General features: G+C 38.7%; 1 protein-coding gene across 1 annotated transcript in view; it reads right to left on the minus strand.

Annotated features, from left to right (window-relative positions):
- Positions 1-1,984: 1,984 nt before the first annotated feature.
- The window catches only part of SYK (spleen tyrosine kinase), a 30,266-nt gene continuing 21,904 nt past the window's right edge, over positions 1,985-10,346 (minus strand). Inside the window, exons 7-13 of the mRNA XM_010138354.1 lie at positions 8,467-8,557; positions 7,611-7,788; positions 6,109-6,318; positions 5,482-5,671; positions 4,009-4,149; positions 3,657-3,769; positions 1,985-2,057 (exon numbers count right to left, since the gene is read on the minus strand). Coding sequence (XP_010136656.1) covers positions 1,985-2,057; positions 3,657-3,769; positions 4,009-4,149; positions 5,482-5,671; positions 6,109-6,318; positions 7,611-7,788; positions 8,467-8,557 — 996 coding nt within the window. The remainder of the gene's footprint in view (positions 2,058-3,656; positions 3,770-4,008; positions 4,150-5,481; positions 5,672-6,108; positions 6,319-7,610; positions 7,789-8,466; positions 8,558-10,346) is intronic.

Consider the following 10,346-nt stretch of genomic DNA (forward strand, 5'->3'; position numbering starts at 1 on the left):
TATATATCAGGAAAAACGAGTAATAACACTTGCTGGCTAGTAGAGATTTGTGCAATTTGTTTATAACTAATATCCCCATGAATGTACTAATTGCACACGTAGAGCTAATAATTTCTCTGCAACAGGACTGAAGAGACAAAACACCTACATATAACTGTGGCTGACTTCTAAACAAACTGTTACTGTAGAAAAATGTTTTTCAAAAATAAACCAAAAAATAGATCAGCTTCAATATAAGTCATATTTGGTCACATTTGAAACACGGTCTATTGCACTCAGTATCTTTCAGTAGCATGTACTTTCTGAAGTGTCTTGCATTGGACACCCAAGATTAAACTACAAAAAATCACCAGGTACTTTTTGAAAAATAGACCATAAACTTAGTAAAAAGGAAAAAAAAATACTACAGTAACTCCTACGTTTGTTTATAGCAATATTTTATGAAAATTATTTCACACTTTCCCACTGTAATTTCCCACACAGTTTCTTTGCTAGAGGAAAAAAAATATCACTGCATCTCTAAGAATACCCTGTTCACACAACAATTAAACACATATCTTCTAAACAGCTATATGCAATAAATATATCTAACTCTAGATCTTACTCTCTATGTTTTTCCAAAATCTCTATATCTAGCAGATCCAACGTATGTAGACCCCTGAGACAAGTTTAAATGCCAGTAAAGTAGCTGCTTGTGAGGAAGAAGTGATAGAAATTTTGATATCTATGCTATTTAAAATGAGATTGTACAAATGAAGCGTAAGGGTAAACACAGAATCAGAAGTTGATTACATTATTTGTTATTACCATTGCTATACTTGCACATTAATGGAGATACAGAATGTGAAAGAGTAATAAGGCAAACACCTTTTCCTGAAATGCTCACAGGGATTAATAATAAAACAAATACTAGCATTTAGGAGCAGACAGAAGTAAACTTGATGTCCACATGCCTGTTTTAAAATTTTTGAGCTAGGGGTGAAATTGAGCTTTAGGGGGGTAACGTGTGGTGAATTCTCCCAAATGCTTTTCAGAAAGGCTTGAATAAAAAGGTAGAAATGATTGCTGCTCAACACACAACAGAAGGAGCTTTGGTATACCCAAAGAGATACCTTGAAAAGGTATCTGTAGAGAAGGCTGAAACAGCATAGAGAAAAAAAGGTCTGCTCTGTCATCCTTCACTGTACAGCTATCATCTTCTTAGCAATGCAGTGACAGAGTTCACGTTAAAATTCAGAATCTTTGTCTTAGGTGCTGATACATTTTGTTCCAAGATAAGAGCAAGCCCCTGAGTTCCCAGGTTTCATCACGAAAAAAAAAAAGAATGCCCTGAGGGACAGCTGAGCTTCCACATGAGATGAAGAATGAGATAAGCTAATCGCAGTTAAAGGATGTGATGATGTTAGAAATTCACATCTGCCAGTTCCCCTCTGCTTACATTATTACTGAGAAAACAATTTGATTTTAAAGGGGCTTGGGGGTAAAATCAAACATGCTGATAGTCAAAGCAAATGACACACTTTCACAGTGAATTTCCTTCACAGTGAGAAATATTTACACTATTCTTCCTTGGGAAGGCTGGAACAACTCTTAATGCATTTGAGAGCTAAGAATATTAATAAAGAGAACCTAAATCCCAATCCTCGGTCAAACACAAGACAGGAAGAGGGCTGAAAGACATTAGGTAGGTTTTCCATGTCCACAAAATGTAGTATCAATAAAGCAGTAAATAAAATTAAATGGGACATAGTAAAAGTGTAAGTATCTGCTCTCACTTTGGAGTCTCTCCACTTTCAATGCTCTATTTTGGGGCTGCATATTGCGCAGAAGGCAAGAAAAGGCAACCCCACAGGCACAGGGTTTAGCAGTGAGCTTTGCAGGGTGAAAGCGGCGGTACAAAAATCAAAGTTGCTTGGTTTCGGAAACTGGACTGCTTCTCAGAGGGTGCTGGTTGGAGGCAATGAAGCTGCTGTTCTTCACGGTCTTAATGGGAAATGTCATAATAGTAGTTACGCAATCTCAGCTCGACTGCAACAAATCCCGGTCGGTCATCAACACTGTGGAAAGAAAACAAGTATCACTGTGTAGGAAGGAGAAAGCTGGCAAGGTCCATGGGCCTTTTACCACTTGGGATTTTACCTCTGTGATAGCACAATTAAAGATGCTCACAGTTTTAAGGCTACCAAAATGATGCAGCAAAATGAATACATAGTGGCAACTGTCACCACAGAGCACCCAGTCAGTGGATTTACTATCATACCTGTTACTTTGCGGTTGGTGAAGGTACCACAAGAAAGGAATGGTAAATCAGCTCCATTTCATTTTCTACTTCATCTACTTCAGTAAAAATCTAGAGAAAATAATATGTACAGTGCAACATCTGCCCTATAACGGGTGCTACAGTCACACAGAGTGGCTTAGAAGCACTGAGATGAGTCTATGCAAACACTAGATAGCTGCACTGTCTGTCTTTCTTCTCTATCTGCAATTCTTTGTTATTTGGGCTAACACAATTATACTAACAAGTCCTTACAATAATACATTACATATTGAGATAGTTACACTGCCTGACCTTGAACCTTCTTCTTACATTTTCTTCTTTTTCTTTCCAATATTAAAGATAATTGAATACAAACAAACAAAAAGCAGCATGCTTTATGATATGCTTTTTCAACGTAACAAAAAATGATCTCTTTCAACCTAGGACTGTTAGAGCATTCTTTGTGTCAAACAAAAAGGCAGACATTATTTTATGTCTCTGCATTTTTTCTAAAGCACTAGGTTTAATAAAACTAACAAAGAAGCAAGGTATCTAAAGTACCACAGTGGCTTAAATGGAATCCAGACCCTTTGCTGGACACACATATTCTCCAGATGGTGAGCTGAACTGGAAGAGTAAATGACATTAGAGTAGACTTTGGGATCTTTACGGAGACTGTCCTATAGCTAGAAGTAATCTCCACAGAATAGTTTAAAATGATGAATGATAAAACATTTTTAATACATTTTTGCAATATATTAATAAAAGAAGAATAACAGGTAGGCTATTTTTTTCCTTCTCTGTATTTCATCAATCTAACTTCTGAATTGTTATCAACCAGAAAAAATGTTTCTGACATATTAGGTGTGATCTGAAAAGATATTTTTCATCTCATTAATAGGAAGTAATTGTGAGACCCAATCTGAGCATATTCAGAAATGAGAGAAAAACAGGTCAAAAAAATTAACTATTGAGGAATGGAATGAATATTTGGCAACATGACCTTGAAATTTCAATAAAGAAAGCCTTGGAAATGAAAATGAAACAAAAATACTTGCTTAATTTCAAACTTTTTATTCAAAATACATCAGGCTGACCTTCCTGTGGAATTACTTTTTTTTTATGATATCCTATTTTTCATATAAAATGGTTCAGCAAAATCAGCTGTGCAAAATGAGCTTCTTGTAGTACACTGAATATCTCAAATAATTTTCACTTGAAAGTGCAACTGATTACTTAGTTTGGAGGTTGGTTGTAAGCTAAACACCAGCTGAAACGATGTATTTTTAAACACCTTCCCTCCCCTCCACCCTCCCCTCCCCGCCTTTTGCTGGCTATTCACTAAGTAGATTAAAATGTACTTCTATTAAAAAAGAGACCATCACGTCACACTCACTTGTACGTCCAACATAATTTCATTAGATCATAGACTTCTGTCGGACAGACTTCAGGACGTTCCATTCGTTCTCCTCTTTCAATCATCTGTGCAACTTCACCACCTTTCATTCCCTGGAACAAAGTGACCAGAACAGGCATCTGAGTTCCAAATGATTACAGCACACATGCTGGATAAAATAAACAGAGGCCTGGAGCTGATTTTGCGCTATACTTTGACTCATTTGTTGCAACAGATGGGGCGCGGAGTCCTGCTTTGGCTTGCAATAACCCTTTTTAGGTAGGAGGAGGCATCAGTTCAAATTTGCTCTGAATTTTCACAGAAAAAAAAAATACCATATAGAACTACTCACCTTATATGGTTTTTGCCCATAAGAGAAAGCTTCCCACATTAAAACCCCAAAGCTCCAGACATCACTTTTGCTAGAAAATTTGTAGAAATTCATGCATTCTGGAGCATACCACTTGACTGGCCATTTTCCATGACTTTGAGCCTAAAATAAGTAATAACAGAAAGGAAAAAATGCAGGCTAGAGACAGTGGTAAGTAGAAAACACCGGATTCATATAAGCCAAGTTAAGTGAGATCTGCACACATTTGTACCAAGTACCACAACATTTCTGATGCAGTTTGCATTAGAGAGAAGGGTAGAAGCTTCTTCAAAAGCATTACAAAACTGTTCCTGATCTTCCTCCTCCAAAATAACGCACTGAAGTGAAATCTATGGTAAAGCAAAGCTTAGCTAAGTGGCCTGGAGTCATGTTTTTAGTGGCATTTAATTTAAAATTGCCCTTTAAAAGTAAGATTTTTTCATCTAGGCTCTCCACAGAGGGTAAGAGATACACACTCAGCTACACTTTTACTTGAAGGTGATGCTCCACCTCAAAGCATAGTGACTGCCTTATGGCAAACTGCAATTTAGTTAAATCACGCCGCATCACTGCGTTGCGACAACTCAAGTGTCAAGCTGTCCCAGCACAGTGCCAGATCTAGCGAAAGAACCCCACTGCAATTTGTGGAGTTGTAAAGGGAATGGGCTTTTGATACCAGTTCTCAAACCTCTGACAAGCAGCTCTGTCTAGGGCAATGGCAGTGATTTAAGACGTTGCTGCCTTTTCTGGCAGCAGTTACTATTCCCATAGGAAGGTCATCAGTAAGGAGTATGTGCTTGCCTCTCCTCTGTAGCGTTTCACGGTCTGGCTTATTAAAAAGCTGATGAAAGGGAATAGGCAGAAGGAAGAAATAATTTGAACTGCAAGAACAATATATCAGAAAAAAAGATGTGGACATGATTAGAGCCTTTGTCCGCTGTGGATGTTTTTACCTTATTAAATGTGGCAGCTATTTCAGTCCCTTTAGCTGCACAGAGATCCAATGAATTTAAGAACAAGCTAAAGAAGTTCTGCCTAGATCAAATTAAACATTACCAATGGTATCCTTTCCACAAATCCACAAATTCAGTTCTGTTAGTCAGTAATACAGTGTGATAGCCTATATTTTCCTTGAACATGGTGAAAAATATAACTGCCCAAAAGTTCTTGTCTCCAATGAAGACATTTTCCCCCTTTTATATAAGGAATTATCTCATTTTCCACCATAAATTTCAACCTTCTAATGACAAGTTTACCAAAAGTTAATGAAAGAAGGGACTAGCTTTTTCCTCCCTACACATCTCTTAATCACACATTTTGAAAATCAGTGACATATATATGGCTATAAAACAATGAATAATAATTTTCAACTTTTAAAAACATTTGCACTTCAACTGAAAATAACCTTATTAAGCTATGGTACTATACAGCTTTCATGTCTTCTGCAAACCTTACCTTATAATAATTTTCATCAGCACTAAGAGCTTTAGAAAGTCCGAAGTCACTAATTTTGGCATAATGTTGAGTGACTAATAGCACGTTCCTTGCAGCCAGATCCCTATGAACAAAGTTATTCTCCTCCAGGTATTTCATCCCCATGGAAACCTGGTGTACCAGCTCTGTTATATTCTTGTCTGTGACATGTCTGAAAATCATAATTGGATTTTTAAGAGGTCAGGACTTAATTTTCACGACTTTTCATGGAATTCAAATATAAATCTTTTCTATGAACTTCCCCACATCATATGAGAAACCTGACTCACTTTTGTTTAGGTAAGCTTCAAACAGAACAGGCAGCATAAGAATATGCTGAGCAAGACGATGTGTGATGGTATCAATAAATGAGCAATTGAAGGACATGTGAAAATTCTTTCATTTACTCAAAATGTACTATACTACCAGAAATATTTAACAGGAAACATGTACAAGATAATCATGTCCTGGTGAAAAGTAACTACAATAATTAACCATTATATTAACAACATGTCATTATAAAATTGCCCTTAAAGAAAAAAAAAAAGGGACCTGTATCTTTTTTCCCCTTTGGATAAATCCTGTGAAACGGAATCAAAGCATACAAACCTATTTTTTTGCAAAAATTTATTCAATGGCCCAAGTTCAGCCATTTCCATTACTAACATCCAGGCCTCAGCTTCACATATGCCTATCATTCGGACAATATACGGGTTATCCAGTTGCTGCATTACATTTGCTTCTCTCAGTAGTTCATCCTTTATGGCTGGATCATTACTTTCATTCTTAAGAATTTTTACAGCCACTGGCTTGGCACCTCTACAAAAAAGAATCAAGTTCTGGGATTAGTTACTGATAAATCTGTGTGCAAATGCACACAATCTTCATCCGACATTTCTGCGCACATAGTATGAACCGTGACAAAAGACAGAATAGACATTCAGAGGGGGAAAAAAACCCAACTGTAACAGGAACATCTATGTCTGAAATGCTCAGAAGACCTCTAAGCAAAAGAGAGAGAGAATGGAAAAAATGTGAGAAAACTTAAATAGTCATAAAAACGTCTTAACAAGCCTGAAAACAATTGTACCAGACAAAATTTTCTTGCCCATTCTGGCAAGAATGCCATAAAGGTTTTCAGGCAAGAAAAGCTATAAAGGCCTTTCTAAGTACTGAGGAGTTTTGGGGGTGAGACTACAGCATGCAGCATTGCAAGGCCCCAAGGCAGTGCTCTGAAATCGTGAGAAACTAAGCCTACTCCTGCAACCTTCATCTCATACAACTAAGTGAGAGTGACTGATGAGACTGACAGAGCTCAAGCATGAAACAAGATTAGCAAACACAAGATGGGACCAGAGCCCTTCAAATACCCTCAGACTTCACTGGAAAAAGAAAAACTCTCCTAGCTCTGAAAACCTTGGTTAAAGAAATGCCTCCAGCTTCAAGTGGTGAATGTGTATAGGTAATCAGCCCACACACTTAAACAACATACTGATGACATTTTACTGTGAAAATGCACGGTCAGGTGCTCCCTCTTCTGCCAGTACAAACAAGTGCTCCCTCTTCTGCCAGTACAAACAGGGTCTGTACCTACTGCAATTATACGATAAAAGAAGGCACAACATGTTCTGTCTTCTTGAAAATCAACAAGAGACAGTTGTTTATCATCCTTATTTCAGACGAAGATCTCTTTGCTATGGGTAAGCTGTCTGTGGTGCTCTACACTATTTCTCAAAGAGAGGTACTGTGGATGCGAAGCACTGAGTAGCGTGACTGCCCACACTGGACATGGAGGAAGGCAGTGGACTTTCCACTCTTCTGTCCCTGACATGAGAGAAAATAGTCATAAGCGGCACTTCCCCACTTCACAGACAAAAACTATGGCTGGGAGGTAACTATGCTACAGGCAAAGAGGTGTCTGCAAAGAGAGAAAAACACAGTGAGTGTAGAGAAGATGAGTGTACATATAAAGAGAGGAACCAGAGAGAAAACCAAATTACTTAGGTACATTCTGTCACCCAAAATGACATGCAAAAATTACCGCTGCTCTGAAAAACAAAGGCTAAAGCTTCCACATGTTAGACTCCACTAAAATAGAAGGAAACCCTTACTTTTTCATTTTATAGAATCCTTTCTTTACAGTACCAAAGTTGCCAGAGCCAAGTTCTCCTTCCTCCAAGGTTAACAATTTCCTGTCTAGAGTGACATTTTTTGGTTTCATTTCATCTGGATCAGCATATGGACTTTCATAGACTTCGGTATCCATGGGTAAGGCCTCTCTTTGATCATCTGCAGATCAAACAATGAAAAAATTAGACGTTATGTGAGACATTTTTTCTGCCATAGCTACTATATTCACCCTTTCTATGTTCAGGATCATCAGCATGTTTGACTGATGACGGGATTATAAAGAAACCACATGTAGTCCAGCTACAGGCACTTCAGAACACTCCAAAATACTCCACCTGCTGACATGCTGTAACTACTGAGTAACTGTATAACGTGAAACCAGTAGGTTCCTTAAGGGAAGAAAAGTTAAAGGCTGGCTATTCTCCTTAGTACTTCTCTTCAGCTACTTCAGACAATTCTTCATTCAGAATGCTGCCTTATATGTAGTTCATTCTTAGGTACCCATCTTCAGCTGTATTTTACAGAAAGCCTGAGCACCAGCTTGGCATTATGGATGCAATAGAGCACAATTCATTTTATGAAGTGCAAGGATGCAGCTCTTAGAGTCAAGGAAGAAATAACCTTTCACTTCAACATGGAAAAAGTGATTTCTGTTAAGTGTTTTTTATTACAGATGGTCACATCTGGCAGTTTCAGCTGCCACATGAGTTACAATAGTGGCTATACCAATACACAACACGGTGTGAAATTTATGCAAGAAAAAAGAAATATGAGTAGAGAAGAGATCACTGGCTTAAAGAAGTAAATTGTATTAGTGACATAAATTACTTTGCCCACCTTTTTCAGCTCCTGTAAGACCTCTCTTCCTTGGCAGCACATAAGGATTAAAAGGTGCTTCATCAGACGGGTGGCTCATAGTTGGCTGGAACTGTAGCACAGAAACAGAGGTTTTATGTTTAGCAATGAATAGGTAAGTTAAAATCATTCCACCCCCACACCCCCCCCCCCCCCCCCCCCCCCCTGCCATGCTGGGAGAGCACGACTTGCATCATGTCCTCCTCCTTTCAGACAGCATTTGGTGTGGGGCCAAGGGGCAGCCCAGCGCATCCCTGATCCCCCCCCCCCCCCCCCCCCCCACCCCCTGCCGAGAATTATAGCGTAACAATTGCAGGAGACACATAGGTGAGAATCAGAAAGTCAGAAAGGCATCCAAGAAGGTTTAATTCCATTCTGGAGGTTATTGCTTGAGTAAATATGCAGGCCAAATGAAACATACACTGCTAAAGCATAAAAAGTTATTGCAAATACCTCAGAGCATTTGATTTGAGAATTAATGGGAATGGGTCATGCACAAATCTTATTCTGCAGATATTAAATTTATATGCCCTTTTCAAATCTGCCTTGTAACACAAGTAGTCATAAAGATTTCTCTTTAATCTGTCCTTCCTCCCTCTCCAACATATCTCTCTCTATCTACGCCATTGAGAGATTCCCAGTACAAATGAGAACAAAACATACTTTCCTGTTTCTCTTGTGGATACTATAGAGTGATGCCTCTTGGAAGAAACTGGGGTAAAAATTAATTATTTTTATAGGCTTGTGCAACATTATGGACAAACATCATGGACCAGATACTAGGCCATTCTGTCTGTTCTGAGGAGGGAGAAAATGATGTAATTCTTCCGGTACTTGAACATCTGGTTCAAATACAACCCCTCTGACTTCTCTTTGTCAGAGAAATACTGTGGAGCACACAAACCACTCCAGGAGAAACATGGTGTTCCTGGAGCTCCTTAGCTGAAGGATGAGTCTGGCACAATAAAGTACAGATGAGAGAAACTTAAAATCTCCTCTCTTCTGTCTGTGAATTGTCAGGACCAGTGAATTACAAAACTTATTTCTACAGTCTAGTCTCTACTCTACTTCACCCTCCTAAGAGTGGGTTTTAAAACCAGAAATTCAAACATCAACATTTGCTCATCTCAAATAGGAAACAAAGGTGTATGGTACTTGCAGAACACTGGATAGGGCTATTTTGAATTTGAGTATACGCTGCTTCTTTTGAATGACTGAAGCTTTCAGTGGTATAATTTCCTGCTTGAAACAGTTACAGTTTTCAAGTAAAGGGAAACAGAGCTTGAGAAATGTCCAGGAGTGAATTACTGGGTGCTACAGAAGTTTTATCACTTGGAAACTGCATTTTGTAGGAAAAACGCCTGACTGTGGCATAGACTTTTAACTAGTAATTAAAAGTGATCTGCCCAGCTGGATGAAGCAGAAAAGGTTTGACTACATAGGTTTACATCAAACCCCATGCAGAAAGCCAATACTTAACAAGATTCTGGCCTAGCTGGATAAGCATGGTGGCATCAGGGATCGTAAAGATTCCGACTGGAATCACTCAGTCTTGTGAAACAGTGTTGAAAGGCCATTTCCTGTCACGGCAAGCCACAGGAGCCCTGAGATGGTTCTGAGATAGCTTAGGGACCACACTGACCCGCCAGCCTCAAGAACAAGAAGGCAAATAAACGGTATAAAACAGGATCCTCAGGCAGGTCTGCGAGTCAAGAACTCTATTTCCAAGGTCTGTATCACTTTATTTCACACACAGGCCATCCACTAATCCAAAAATACCCTGGTAAGATTGGAACTCAATCCTAAACCTCTGAAGTGATGGGCTGGCAGTTTCACTGTTGAACACTTAGGACAGTCTTTCC

Source organism: Buceros rhinoceros, unplaced genomic scaffold (genome assembly GCF_000710305.1).
Source record: "Buceros rhinoceros silvestris isolate BGI_N320 unplaced genomic scaffold, ASM71030v1 scaffold6056, whole genome shotgun sequence".
Classification (NCBI taxonomy): Eukaryota; Metazoa; Chordata; class Aves; order Bucerotiformes; family Bucerotidae; genus Buceros; species Buceros rhinoceros.